This window comes from Macrobrachium nipponense, chromosome 1, assembly GCF_015104395.2.
Source record: "Macrobrachium nipponense isolate FS-2020 chromosome 1, ASM1510439v2, whole genome shotgun sequence".
Taxonomy (NCBI): domain Eukaryota; kingdom Metazoa; phylum Arthropoda; class Malacostraca; order Decapoda; family Palaemonidae; genus Macrobrachium; species Macrobrachium nipponense.
Genome location: NC_087200.1, coordinates 151,193,454 through 151,208,710, shown reverse-complemented (window position 1 = coordinate 151,208,710; position 15,257 = coordinate 151,193,454). Strand labels below are relative to the sequence as shown.

The 15,257-nt window shown below is 40.1% G+C and overlaps 1 protein-coding gene across 1 annotated transcript in view; it reads left to right on the top strand.

Annotated features, from left to right (window-relative positions):
- LOC135219761 (two pore channel protein 1-like) overlaps positions 1 to 12,904 on the top strand; it is a gene marked incomplete in the record, with an annotated part of 767,111 nt that extends 754,207 nt beyond the window's left edge. The window contains 1 exon segment of the mRNA XM_064256806.1: positions 11,366 to 12,904. Within this exon segment, the coding sequence (XP_064112876.1) occupies positions 11,366 to 11,644 (279 nt within the window).
- Between the last annotated feature and the right edge of the window lie 2,353 nt (positions 12,905 to 15,257).

Below are 15,257 nucleotides of genomic sequence, written 5' to 3'. Positions count from 1 at the left end.
CAAACATTACCACAATCGCACGTATGATTTTTTTCTGAAGAGTTACCGCTGCGGACGTAAAAAAATGTTATTTTTTTCATAAATTCACCATAAACATAAATCGAAATATTGTGCTAGAGACTTCCAATTTGTTGCAAACTGAAGGTAAATGCTTGAATATTACTAGAATATAATCGGTTTAGCTTACAATTGCGTTTTTCGACCATTTCGGTAGAGTCAAAGTTGACCGAAGGTTGAAAATTTGTCACTTATCATTTTTAATATGAAAATATTTCAAAATTGATAAATCTACAACCATGGGTTGCTTTTAGTTGTATTGTGCATGAAATTGCACACATTTTCATATATAAAACTTTATGTAACGGCTAATTTAAAATGGTGCAAACATTACCACAATCGCATGTATGATTTTTTCGGAAGAGTTACCGCGCGGACGTAAGGAAAAAGTTTTTTCATAAATTCACCATAAATCGAAATATTGTGCTAGAGACTTCTAATTAGTTGCAAAATTAAGTTAAATGATTGAATATTACTAAAATATTAGAGTTTTAGCTTACAATTGCGTTTTTCGACCATTTCGATAGAGTCAAAGTTGACCGAAAGTTGAAATTTTGGCACTTATCGTTATTTATATGAAAATATCTCAAAATATCTCAAAACTGATAAAAGCTACAATCATGAGTATTTTTTTGTTGTATTCTTCATAGAAATGCGCACATTTTCATATATAATACTCCATGTAACGGCTAATTTAAAATGGTACAAAAATTATGTCAAAGTGACGAAATAATTTCCGAGATGTGTCACAGATACTTTTTAGTGCGGCAAGAAAGAAATTCGCGCTTGCGCGCCTGTGTAACGATTGTAAACAAAACAACACCTTGATCCGTGAACTCCCAGCATCCCCCAAGGCATGTGGTTCAAGAGTTTTTGGCTGGTAGCCTAAAAGTATTTTTCCGCGAATTTTTAAAAAAACTTTTGTATGTCGACGTAAAATACGTCCAGTCGGCACCCGAGAGACAAAAAATGTTGACGTAAAATACGTCCAGTCGGCGTTTAAGGGTTAAGGTCAGTGCATCATAAAGTGAAGAGAATTTTTCTGAAGCTTACTATCTGAAAAAAGAAGGTTGAGACTGTACAATTTTGACATATGCAACTAAAATAATACAGGTAGTCCCCGGGTTACGACGGGGGTTCCATTCTTGAGACGCGTCGTAAGCCGAAAATCGTCGTGCTAAGCCGGAACATCATAAAAAATCCTAAGAAAACCATACTTTTAATGCTTGGGGTGCATTGAAAACTATGTAAACTGCATTCTTACTGCATTTTACATAAAAAAAACCTTCAAATATTGATTATTTTGCATTTCTGAGCTCAGCCTGTGTTGCTTTGTGAGATATCCCTTCAGTTCATATTTCTAAGGTAAATAATGCTAACATTACCAGAGAAAAATTAAAGAGGGGGATGTCAGAGTATCCTGACTTGCTCACCCTAAATAAAAAGAGGGTGTCGGTATGGTACTGAGGCGAGTGAAACCACTACCACGGACCTCTTGTCATTTAGACCTCTCCTCCACCAAAATCCCCCTGCTAGAGAGAGCTGGTACACAGCCTGCGCCAGCAACTACTACTACTTGCTCCCCCACGCCAACACCAGCGCCTCTAGTGGTCATCCTTTCCATTAGCGACACCATGCCCGCACATGCTTTTTTCTCTCTCGTGTTTTGTGCTTTCGCTTTGGATTTTACTCACCATTATGGAACTCCAAGCCATCGCCGCAGAAGTTAAGTACTGCCTAAGTGTTACACGTAATTTTAACCAGACAGGACCCATTTTAAACCGTTTTTTAGGTACGTATTATAACGGTGCCTCCTGCGTCATGGTTTTAGGCTCACCATACTGGCTCGCCTCGTGTGATTCATTTATAGCTCCTTCGGTCTTCCATACCATTGTAGCTAAGGCTGTGCAGTAATTATGATTAATTTTACATGTGGTGCAAGGTGTGCTACTGATGTTTATATTTTATTGCATTGTATTTTGGGAATCTTATGCCTTTATGTCTTAGCTCAGTGTTCATGCATGCATGTGCCTTTGTCTAGGTCTGTTAGGCATGTGGGGTCATATGCCCCTTTCTCTCTTTAGTCCTACCACCCTGGCCGTCGCCCTCCGTTTCTATGTATCGGCAGAGGCCAGCTCCCGATTAGTTGGGCTTCTTACCTTCCAGGTAGTTTAGCCTAGCTTCTCTAGGACGCTTCTTTCCCTTTCTCTTTTGATTCCCTTCCTTTCTATTCTGATACGATGTTTTATTTATTATGTTGCATGTTAGAGACGGTTTGGGCTAGCCTAGGCTATCTCAGTTCGCCTGGTCTTTCCGTCCGCATGGTCCTACCACGTTCGCGGTGGGCCAGACGATCGCCACGAGCCACCAGCTCAGTCCCCCTACTTGCTTCCCTCCCCCTAGCGGGGGGGGGAGGCAGGTCTCGCTTGCTCACGGTTACCACGGCAACCAACCGGGCTCTCCTCCTCTCTTCCTCTCTCCCCAGAGAGGATTCGGGAGTCACGGTGGGGGTTCCTGAGTCTGGCTCTTCATACCGTTCTCTTCCTGGGTTCCAGGGGGGGGCCCTTGTGCGTTCGGGCTGGGTTGGCTACCTCGCCCGATCGTACTCGGCCTTCCTCGGGTTCCTCCTCAGCTCTCTCCTACCTCGGTCACCCCCTGCTTACCCACCGCGCCAGCGGCGGGCTCAACTGGCTCCGCCAGTTCCTTGGGGGGTGACGGAGAGTAGCTCTTTACATGCTTCTGTATATGTTTATATATATATTTATTACATTTGTGTTATCATTATGCTATCAAATTCCGCTAGACCAGCGGAGTGCCCGCTCACCATCCGGGTTCTCCTCCTGCCTGCAAAATTTTTATACGGCGGAGCTGAGCTCCACCTACTTTTGTTATTTATCTGGATTAACCCTCATGTTCCTCCGCCGTCCTTGTACTATCTGACTAGTACTACCAGGTCTTACGGACTTATCTCTACAGGAGATCAGGAGAGGGCTAATGCCCAAAAATTTTTTCACTCCGGCATGCAGCGGAGTCTTATATCTCTTAATGGGCTAGTCCTGTTAGTAACTGCCGATACTCATGTATCTGTTCACTTACAGGCTACCAACTGTCAAGAACCCGGCTGCAATGCCATATTGCAGGACCCCTGTGGCCATGAGGTCTGCCGAACTCATGCCCCCTGTGCCATCCGCCATGGTGACATGGTGGTATGGCATCACGAAGCCTGCTCCATCTGCTATGATCTGGTGGATCAGTTTTCCTCCGGAGTAAGTATTTACTGGAGTACTGTGCTTATACTGGTTATTCAAGCAATCTGATAAGAGATATAAATATTATTTAGTTTTAGATACTTAATCGTATAACTTTGGGGCTTCGTTGTAAGGATTACAATGACCCTCTCTTCCAGGCTGCCGCCGTGAAGGACGCCGCATCGGCTACTCTGAGGGCCTGGGTCGGCGGGTTCGGGAAGAACGTGTCCAAGGGGCAGCCGTACATCCTGGACAAGAGTATAGCTGTCCGCCTCTTCCCAGGCGGGAAACCAACCGGATACGTCGACCCAGCAGCGGCGGCTCCATGCATCGTCGCCATTCAGCAGCAGGTGGCGCAGGCGCTGGCGGCCCAGGGCAACCCGGAGATCGCCGAAGAAGTAGCTACCCTGGACCTGAACATAGAGCCAATGGCAGTAGGTGAACAAGGTAACTTGTTAGTTGAGGTAGGTTTGTTGGGGGCTCAAGGGCTTCCCTTGGGCTTGTCTGGATCGTCTTCTCCTATTCATTCTTCTTCTTCCTTCCAAGGCTTTTCGGAATCTGAAAGGGAAGCGGGAAGTGAAGACCATAGAGAGGACGTCGTCTAAGAAGACCACGTCTTCTTAGACGACGTCTTCCACGTCTCATAAGTCTGGCTCACCACCCCGGAGCAGAGAAATCGAAGTCTTCTTCGACTTCACATTCAAAAGGGTCCAGAGGCAAGGCCTCTAAGGATAAGGCCCGTGCTTCTACAGAGCCTGAGCCTTCAACGTTCACTGGAGTACGTCCTAAGACTCCCATATCTATCAGGGACCCTAGTCCCTTCGACACAGAGGCATTTACTGCGAATATAATGCAGCAGATGGGGAACCTGGTCGGTAACTTAGTTAACGACAGGTTTGATCAGATGTTCTCACGCATCTCCACCTCGTTCGAGGAGTCTGGTCAGTCGATCCGGAGTATTTCGGAGCGACTGACAAATCAGGAGAATCTGATGGCGGGCCTCAGGGAGAATCCCGCAGCAGTTCTCCCACAGTCAGGTATGGTGGTACAACCCATGCCAGACTATGAATCCCTTCCTCCCTTCATGGCGAACAATCCATGGAGGGTTGCAGCTTATGCCCCCTTTAAGGTTGGCATGTTGACTTTGCCGGATTGTGGTACTCGAAGAATAGAAGACTTCGAGTTCCACCCCGCCAATCTCCAGCCACCCTTTATGGGCTATGCTTGTCTGACAGAGACGGCAATGAGAAGGGAGGATAGGATCCCAAAAGAAACAGTCATCTATAGCCGGGATCAAGCTCAAAGGGAGTGGATCAGAAGCTTAGAAGATTGGGACTGTGCCAATACCAAACTTCAGGCTTTCAAAAGCCGTACAAAATTTCCACAAGCAGGAGGAGAACCCGGATGGTGAGCGGGCACTCCGCCAGACAAGTGGAAATTATAACATAGTGATAACAAATACAATTGAAACATAAAAGTATTATAAATGTAAGAAAAACAGATGCATGTAAGAGCTACTCTCCGCTACCCGACCTGAGCTGGCAGAGGCCAGTGAGTCCGCCGCTAGCGCTGCGGATGGTGGGGGGGAGACCGAGGGAGGAGAGAGCTGCTACAAGACCCGAAGAGGACCCAGTACGAGCGGGAGGGGTGGCCAACCCAACCCGAACACACGAGGGACCCCCCCCCAGATCCCCGGGAGAGAACGGTACAACGAGCCAGATTCAAGACCCCCCACCCCGTAACTACCGTATCCTCCCTGGGAAGGGAGGAAGAGGGGAGGAGAGCCCGGTTGGTTGCCATGGCGACCATGAGCGAGCGTGGGCTGCCTCCCCCCATGCTATGGGGAGGAAGGCAGGATGGGGGACTGAGCTGGTGGCTCGTGGCGATCGACTGGCCCACCGCGAACGTGGTAGGACCACGCAGGCGGGTGGGTCAGACAAATAAAATACATAATACTCATCGTATTAAATGGGAAAAGAAGGAAATTGAGAGCAAAGAAAAAGGAGGGCGTCCAGGATAAGCTAGGCTAGCCTACCTGGGAGGTAGGTAGTCCAACTACTGGGAGCTGGCCTCTGCCGATACGTAAAACGGAGGGCGACGGCCAGGGTGGCAGGCCTAAAAAGAGATGGGTATGAACCCACATGCCTAACAGACCTAGACAAGGCACATGCATGCATGAACACTGAGCTAAGACATAAAGGCATAGGATTTCCGAATAATACGATGATAAAATGATAAATTCGGTAGCACATCTTGCACCACACATAAAAATAATCATAAAATGAATCATAAATACTGCACAGTAATAGCCACGATGGTATGGAAGACCGAAGGAGCTAGTAAAGAAACACGAGGCGAGCCGGCATGGCGAGCCCGAGACCAGACGAGGAAGTGCCGTTAATATACCTAAAAAACAGTTGAAAACGGATCCTGACTGGCTAAAATTATGTGTAACCTTTCGACAGTACTTAACTCAGCTGCTGCAATGGCTTGGAATTCCATGGTTGCAGATAAATCCAGGTTAGTGAACACAAACACAGAGAGCAAGAAAATCATGTGTGGGCAAGATGTCGCTAACGGAAAGGATGTCCACCAGAGGTGCTGGTGGTGGCGTCGGTGGGTGAGTAGTAGTAGTTGCTGGCGCGGGCTGTGTACCAGCTCTCTCTGGCAGGGGAATTTTGATGGAAGAGAGATCTAAATGGCAAGAGGTCCGTGGTAGTGGTCTCACTCGCCCCAGTACCATACCGACACCCTCTTTTTATTTAGGGTGGGCAAGTCAGGATACTCTTGACATCCCCCTCTTTTATTTTTCTCTGGTTATTTACCTTAAGAAAATATTGAACTAAAGGGATATTTCACAAAGCGACATGGGCTTGGCCCAGAAATTTAATATTATCAGTAAGGTTATCTACTTCCCTTTGGGAGTTTGATCGTTCATGCAATTTAGGACAGTCCTAAAGTGATTGCCCCAAATTCTTGCGATAGCCTCAATTGCTAATGGATTCTCCTACTCTTTGTGATAGTTCCTTAGTTTTGAGATTTAGGGATTGAATGTCATTCCAGAGATGAGGGTAATCACCCAATTCTAATTTTGTAGACATTGCATCTGCTCGTAGTTGCGTTTCATTCAGACTAAAGTGCTTTGCATCTGCTCTTAGTTGGTTTTCATTCTGTCTGCAGTGCTTAAGAGCAAGTTTGAAATGCACTTTTGCCTGTCTCATTAGAAATGCAGTGTTCTTCCCTCTGGCTACCATTTTGCCTCCACAATAAAAACGTTTCTTGTGAGTGTGAATACATACAGATCTTGAACCAAGTCATTCCAGTGAGGTATGTTATGAGCGTTGCCTTGATGAAATCTAAAGGTATTCCTGCCAGAGCCAAGTACAGTAGTACCTCGAGATACGAAATTAATTCGTTCCGAGGCGCCCTTCGTATCATGAAGTTTTCATATCTTGGACCACATTTTACATGTAAAATGGCTAATCCGTTCCAAGCCCTCCAAAAACACCCCAGTAAATTATATTTCCAGGCCTAAAACACATGTTCTAGGGTTACGACGCCGATCCGACGGAAGAAATATGACTCCAAAAAGGCAAAATACTGTACATACTTGAGTAATATTCAACTGCATGTAATGTTCAACCCCATTTTTACTGCATATATTAGGACTTTAGCATATGTCCCTTAGCAATAAGCCTAGCCTATGTTAGCGGTTGGTACTGTAGCCTAGTCTATGATTCTGACATCTAAACCTAAGAGCTAAAAGCTTAGAATATGCCAATAAAATCTATAAATAATCAGTATGTACTCATTTCAAATAATTATTAATTAATCATTAACTATAATACACAAACAAACAAACAAAAAACCTTCCAATCGATTGTTTACATTCAGCTCTTACCCGTCTTATGAGTATCGAACGAACGCCAAGCAATCATTTTTCCTAGCACACAGTAAGCCATAAATTGTCATTAGTATCTCTCTTCAACTAATGAAACTACCAAATAGTATATTAACCATTCATTTTTATTCTTTATTCTATCTTTACCTAATGGAGATACCGAGTTACTGACAGCTATAATGAAACATACATATACGTAACGTAATAATAAAACAGAAGAAGAATTCTAAAAAATACGTATTTGTTGGCAGTCTGATTTATTTTATATTTTATGATATCTAATTCACAATTTTTTATTAAGTGTATTGCATGTACTCATTTCAAATAATTATTAAGTAACCATTAACAAACAAAAAAAGCTTCCAAACTTCTGTTTACATCCAGCACTTACAAGTATCGAACGATCGCCAAGCAATCACTTTACACAGTAAGCCATAAATTTTCATTATCTCTCTTCAACTACTGAAACTACCAAACAGTATAATAACCATTCATTTCTATTCTTTATTCTATCTTTACCTAATGTTTTTTTTTATTAAATGTATTGCATGAATAAGTTTTTCAATTTACAGCATCCTTTTACCAATAGAATACTTAAAGCACAAGGGGTAGATGCTTTCCAATAGGAGAGCAGGACCTTATGGGGTGACTAGCATCAGGAACCAATGGGAGAGCGGGAGGAGGTGGTGGCAAGTTTACTCAGTTGGCGGCGTGGAGTTTTAAAATTGTTCTCGGTGGTCCGGGCGAATCTTGGGACTTTACAGCAACAACCTTTCATATCTTGAAAACTTTTCGTATGTAGAGCTGTAAGATTTTTCGTATTTGCTTTTGTATCTCGAGTTTTTCGTAAGCTGAGCCTTTCGTATGTCGAGGTACCACTGTATAGCAGCTATATATTCAAATAGAATTCTCTTAGATCTCTCCTGTGGTGGTCATTTCTACATTTTGGGTTAGTGCAAATTAAGGCATCTGCCACTTGAACTATTGCACAACCTATTTTCCAGGATCACCCTAAAGGATCTGGTTTTCTGTTGATTTTTAAATTCCCAGTTCACAGCAGGTAGGTGACCAGTTAGGGGGTTCATGGTAGGGAGGGATTGGGTATTGAGTTGCAAGATCATAGTGAAGGTTGTAGGTCACATTGATTCATAAAGATGCAGAGACATGATGTAGTGGTCCAGCCAGGAGGTTGTAATTGTGTCAGTTGTATTTTGTACATAAGTAGTACATTTAAGAAGAGTGGGAGAGGAGCATAACATCAGTAATTTGGAAAGTGCGAATTTGACAAGCAAGTAAGTTTGTTATAAAGTTGTTTTTTGGGCTGAGAATTAAGGTCCCCAATTATACAAATATGATCAGCAGTAGAATTGTGAATAATGCTATGTAACTCACCGAGGATCATGCAATATTGATCAGAATTAATGATACTTTCTTAGGGCGTGTAAACATTAATTATTAGAATATGAGAGTCCCCTACCGTCACTTGAAGACCTAGCAATCTATCACTCCTATAAGGCATCAACTCATCACATTCACTATAGTATTGTGTAAAGATTTGTGCCACAGGAAAATAAGGCCCCCTTTCGGGTAACTGGCTGTGATGTGATCTGTAACTTGTATCGATGATGTCGAGAAAGCTCTGAAGTCTTTATGCACTGAGTTGCAAACGACAAGGTTTTATGTCCAAAGGAACATTTCTTGCAGTGCAATGATGCTGTGAAGTCTTTGCAGAGTATGTTTAGGAGAGGAATATTCAACTTGAGGCCAAAAATATACTGTGACATTATATTTAATGTATTCATGGCTACTCACAAAATTGTGATTTGAGTGAGTTGAACATTTGGTTTGATTGGGGGTTGGCTTGCTGGGGTGGACAGTCACTCATGGTGGGAGGTTTGCTGACTCTTGTGGTAGAAGGTGAAATTTGCCTATACCCCTAAATGGAGTGTCAGTAAGATCAATGAATTATGTTGTCTTGAGACTTTTATATTAGGACCGAAGTTCACATCTGTAAGAACATCGAGGTGATGAAATTGGGAGGTAATCTTGTAAGTCACTTTGTTTAATTTTGTGTGGGAGGTCATGGAAGATAAGAGGGTTGGAGCTGCGGGAAGATTGACTATAGTGTGGCATCTAGCTTCACCGATGAGCACAAATTATGAATCACAACAGGAAATCTCTTTTTAGGTTTCAGGTAGGGTGTCGGCGAGTTGAGTCATGCTTGTTGGGGTTCAGTCCAGTAGGCAAATGAGAGGATCTTTTCTTTTTCTACTGGCTTGTGTCTGCTATTTGTCAATCCCATCATGGTCATTTTGGTCATCCACCACTGGTGGGGGTGGGTGGAGGGAAAAGGTCGGAAGACTCACAAAGGCTGGTGATCTTGACTGAGGATCTATCTTCCACCAAAGGTAAGGAATGGGGGGAGGTTGGGAGTCCATCAGTCCCTTACGATAGGTCTATGGGTGATGTGGGAGAGAGGGTGTTTCATACTTGGGAGGGTACGGTCACCTTGACCTCACGTCGCAACCCTACATCTTGTGTCGCTGGGCAGCGAAGATATGATAGATCCCAACCCAGGAGTGTGGTGGCTTGTTGTAAGACTGTACGCCTTTGATTGCATCTCCTATCAGTGAAAGATTGTTTCTTCGGTTTTATAACTGTCAAGATTCCTGTAGTCCACTGATCACATCCCAGATCCATGAAAGATTATTTGTTTGGACACATCCATTAAACCCACCTACTTTATGGCCAGGTGACATGATCCAGTGTCCATGTGGAGAATGCTGTGCAGCAATAATTAAATAAAGCTAAAAGAAAATCATGCTTTAACACGGGGGAAATGAAAATAAACTTACGTAAAATATAAAACCGCAATGAAGGCCACTCGATAACGGTGGGCGCAAAAGGGAAAAACTACTTGCCTACCGAAAAGAAAAAAGGGAAAATTCTTGAATGAAATAAACCAAACTTAAAAATAATAGGGGGGGGGGGGTGGATAAACGGCGAAGCACGAAATAAAGAAACGTGCTCGAATGAAGACCCCCGTGAAAAACATGAAAATAATGAAAATAACAAAACATAAACGAAAATAGGATCGACTAAAAACTGCCACCCAAGAAATAAATAAATATATGTACTGAAATATCACATGTTACAAGCAGAGAGGAAGACCACTCGAAATCGGTACAATTCAAGGGTAAGCCGTAAAGGCGACTTGCCGCCCGCCTGCTACTTATAAGTGACGCCTAATAAAATCCTAAATAAAGGCAAAACGAAAGGCAAATTCACTCTCTAAATATTGAAAAAGGGCGGAACCAGTACTTAACTTGGGTGAAGAGGTAGATTGACGATCCGTAACCAAGAATAAAAATAAAAGAACAAATAGCTATATTCGAACGTACGAACACTATATGGCTATCGAAAAGTATGACGTCACAGCCGCCTTCAACGGGGTAGCTAGGTGTGACCTATGGGTCGGCTCCCCGTATTTAGGGTCTTTTGATGAGGAAAAGGCTAATTGGAGGGGTTGCTGTGGTAGTGTTTAACACTCGCCCCAGTTTTATACCGACACCTTTTATATAGGTGAGCGAGTCAGAAGCTTCTGACATGTCCAATTTAGCAGTTCTCTGGTATTATAGCAATATTTTACTAGAAATAGTGCTAAAGCAGACATATTTCACGGGAGCGACACGGCTGAGCCCAGAAAAAACATTTTGAAACTTATTTTGAATGACTAATGCAGAGCATCAGAGAATTCAGCTGTTTGTTTATCCAAGTACTGCTTATAAATGGTTATTTATTAGATGTTATTTTTGTTCATACTAACAAACCATTAATGTGACCTATGAGAGTAATAACTTAATAACTCAGAGATCTAGTTGAAAAAAATATAAATGGAAATTGTACATACTGTAATGGCTATTTCTTCCTTGTAATGCTCTGTTTATGAAGAGCATTCCTTCCTATTTATGTTATGATTATAATACATATTAGGTAGGTGTGTAGCTTCAAAGGAATTTCACTATATTCATCCAACCACTAGTAGTTTTATTTCAGTGACTCAGGTTTTTTCAGTAATATGGCCTTGTTAAACTTCCATTTCCTTGGCTGTACAGTATCTCACTGATTATTTTCATTATGTGCTTTTTCTCCCATGTAGGGTATGGTCCAGTATGTAGGCACAAGGAGGAGGACAAGAGATGTCTTGCAAAGGCGTATGTATCAAGAAGAAATAAAAAAGTGGCTCGAGTCAGATGACCAAGAAAGCCAAGCTAACCCAGCAGAGGTTGCACCAGAGTTAAATTCATCCCATGAGAGTCCTCCAATCAATTTTAGTGTCTTGGGTTCATCTGAAGTAGTTCCTCAACAGACACCACCCTCCAACTTTGGATCCCTTAATATCAATGGGTCAGTCAGCAGCATCCAAGAGGAAACGTGATGTTTGTGAGGTTGTGATTAATGTATCTGTCTTGTACATATTGTTGCGAGATTTGTAATAGAATTTTATCATAAGTTGTTTGACAGTTTTGAACCAATGTACATACAGAGATAAACAAGATTTCAATTACTGTAACAATACTTTTAGACCCCTAATTTATATTGAATCTTCTTACTATAAGTAGTTACTAATGTATAGACGTTTGTTCTCATTTGTTATTATCCACTTTTGTGAAATAATGTCCTTTAAAAGTATTTAAATTTTGAGTTGTGGTAATTTACATGTTTTACTTCAAAAATTTCAATATTTAAAGACTTTTTGGTAAACTACTTAAATTGCTGCAGATTGGGTAGTTTGTATTTATTGCTAGTTTATATCCTCGATATGTTCTAAGCAAATATCTCTACTGCTTATTTGATTGGTAATATTGATAAGTAGTAGTAATGGTATTTTTTCCTTTTTTTTATCTGCTTTCATTAAGGTTTAGATTTACATAATTAAAATCTCAGAACTTTGTTATTTTCTAAATCTGAAATTAACAGTTTGATAATTGAATAATTGTTTTGTGTACAGAAACCTAGAGCGTTGCTTAATGGCACTTAGTAGGCTATTACTGATTGCATGTTTGTCACTTGAGGTTGTGAAAGAATTTGACAGTATTATATTTTATCAGAGGTAGAAAGAAAATAGCTTGAGTTCATATAAGTTTTAAGAGTACAGGTTATATATGTAGTATATGTAGCCTGAGTTTTAAGAATTTAGGCTTATGATGACATTACAGCTTTATAGTAGTATCATCTTTGATTTTGTTGTCTAGGCTGTAGGTGCAGTACATGTAACAGGAATTTTGATTTAGGTTGAAGGTTCTTCTTGTGTTTTAAATTATTCAATATGAGTGTTTTTGTGTGCATCCATGTTTTGTTTTTGAATTACATTAGATGAAAAACCCTCTATGAAGGATTCTTGTACATCAAGTATTACAACTCTTAGAGAAGAAAGTAACCTTAATAGTATTCATATATAGAGAATTGTTGGTTATTTGTATGGATATCAGGGGAAACACATCTAGATTCATGAATTTTGTGATGTGATTGTGGTATTGTAACGTATGATCTTTGGGGTTTTAACTTATGATTCTAGGGATCTTATGATTTAAGATTATATAACTTCATAAGTTTGGGATGATAATACTGGTATGAACAATTTAACAATTTGTCACCCATGCCTACAATTTTTTTTTGCACAGATTACATTTCAGACCTAGACTTTTATATTATAGAGAATTGTTGGTTATTTGTATGGATAGCAGGGGAAAACACATCTTAGATTCATGAATTTTTGTGATGTGATTGTGGTATTGTAACGTATGATCTTTGGGGTTTTAACTTATGATTCTAGGGATCTTATGATATTTAAGATTATATAACTTCATAAGTTTGGGATGATAATACTGTATGAACAATTTAACAATTTGTCACCCATGCCTACAATTTTTTTTTTTTTTGCACAGATTACATTTCAGACCTAGACTTTATATTTATTATACAGGTCTGTGTAAGTGTAAATTGCTAAGAAGACTGAACATTTGATATCATGCGAACAAATCTTTGCACAGATTACATTTCAGACCTAGACTTTATATATAGAGAATTGTTGGTTATTTGTATGGATATCAGGGGAAAACACATCTAGATTCATGAATTTTGTGATGTGATTGTGGTATTGTAACGTATGATCTTTGGGGTTTTAACTATGATTCTAGGATCTTATGATTTAAGATTATATAACTTCATAAGTTTGGGGATGATAATACTGGTATGAACAATTTAACAATTTGTCACCCATGCCTACAATTTTTTTGCACAGATTACATTTCAGACCTAGACTTTATATTTTATTATACAGGTCTGTGTAAGTGTAAATTGCTAAGAAGACTGAACATTTGATATCATGCGAACAAATCTTTGTTGGGCAGTGTTTAGGCTCTTGAGAAATAATTTCACTTCTCAGATGCAAGAGAAAGTCTCTAGCCAATGTTTTATCATCAGGATGGTTTTTTTTTACTGAGAGTGCCTTAAGGTTGCAATTTATCAATGAATTTTTTTACATTTAAAAAACATAAGATGTTGATTCAAACCACTGATTATATATAAAAAAAAGTGATTTCACTCCTAGCCATTTTTTTTTCTATATCATTTGCCATAATAAATGCTTTATCGGGAAGTGTTTGTTTAATAGTGTGGTGGTTCTGCCAATATTTTCTCACACCCACTTTTATGCTGTTGATTTACATTTTTCAGAAAATTTTCTGTTAATGATCTAGTTAGGAAAAAGTTTGCATGTTTTAAAATGTGTATTGGATAGATGAAGTCAAGTCTGTGGGTTCAGAGTAATGGCATACAGTTGAACCTGTTAGTCTGAAATTTAAACTGGTGAAGGCTTCGTCATTTTTTTTTTTTATAAAGGTGAGAATCATTTGGTAACCAGTACATTGATAACCTTCAATATTTTGTTACTATTGAGTGGGATGTACCTTTTGTCTCTTTGGTTATTTCTTAGCGATCCAAAACTTCCTTGAAAACTCTTCACTGTCAATAAACATATTGCCAGTTGCTCAATTTTTACTCAGGTGCTGTATTAAATTTTGTAGTTCCTGAGTTCACATGCAAATATATTTACGATGCATTATTATATCCTTTGTGCATAAGAAACAAGATTGTTCTTTCAGTATGAACAAATTCATTGATAGGAGAGAACTTTATGATATTTTCAAAGAGAAGCAGGCTCAGGTAGTTTGTAGTGTGCAGTCCTTGTTGTTGCCTGTAATACAGCAATATGTACATTGCTTTATTCATAAAACCATACAGGTTATGGTGATGTTGAAGAAGGGACCTTGAATATTTTGTTAGTGTAGCTCTGTGTGGATTTATTTTTTTTATAAGAGGTTAGTGGTTGGAGTGACATTTCAATCAAAATTAATTATATAACTCAATGATGTACAATTATTCTGTCTAATTTTTGTTGTTGCTATTCATGCATTTGTTGGAATATAACTAGTAAGCAATTTGTATATCAGAAAAAACATTAAATTTTAGTATGTGTAAATCATTATCTTGAAAGCACATACAGTAGAGACCGGACCTCGATCGTATTAGAACTCTAAATAATCGGATTTCAACAGAAAATTTTGAATAAATGTTGCATCTGAGCTCGACCAAAAATCCGGAAAGCGACCCAAGGAATTATATGATTTTTGCAAACAAAAGTGGCTCAGTCAGTTGAGCTAATAGGTGTTGTTCCCATACTCATTTGGTGAGGAAAAGGTTAAGAACCACAGTTGAAGATTGTTGAAAATCATAATGTAAGAGGCATTCTGTGAAAACCGTAAAATGCTGTGAGATTTTTAATAATAGGCTAACCGTTGATGTGTCGATAGTTGTATCAATAGTTGGCTACAGTTACAACTATTGACAAACTATCGACACTGTAAACAAAACATTTGTAACCTAATACAGTAATGGTAAAATCCGTAGGTTATTCAAGTGAATCACTAGTGATACAACTTTTGATATTGTAAACAAAACAACTAATTACAGCAATTACCATGGATAAT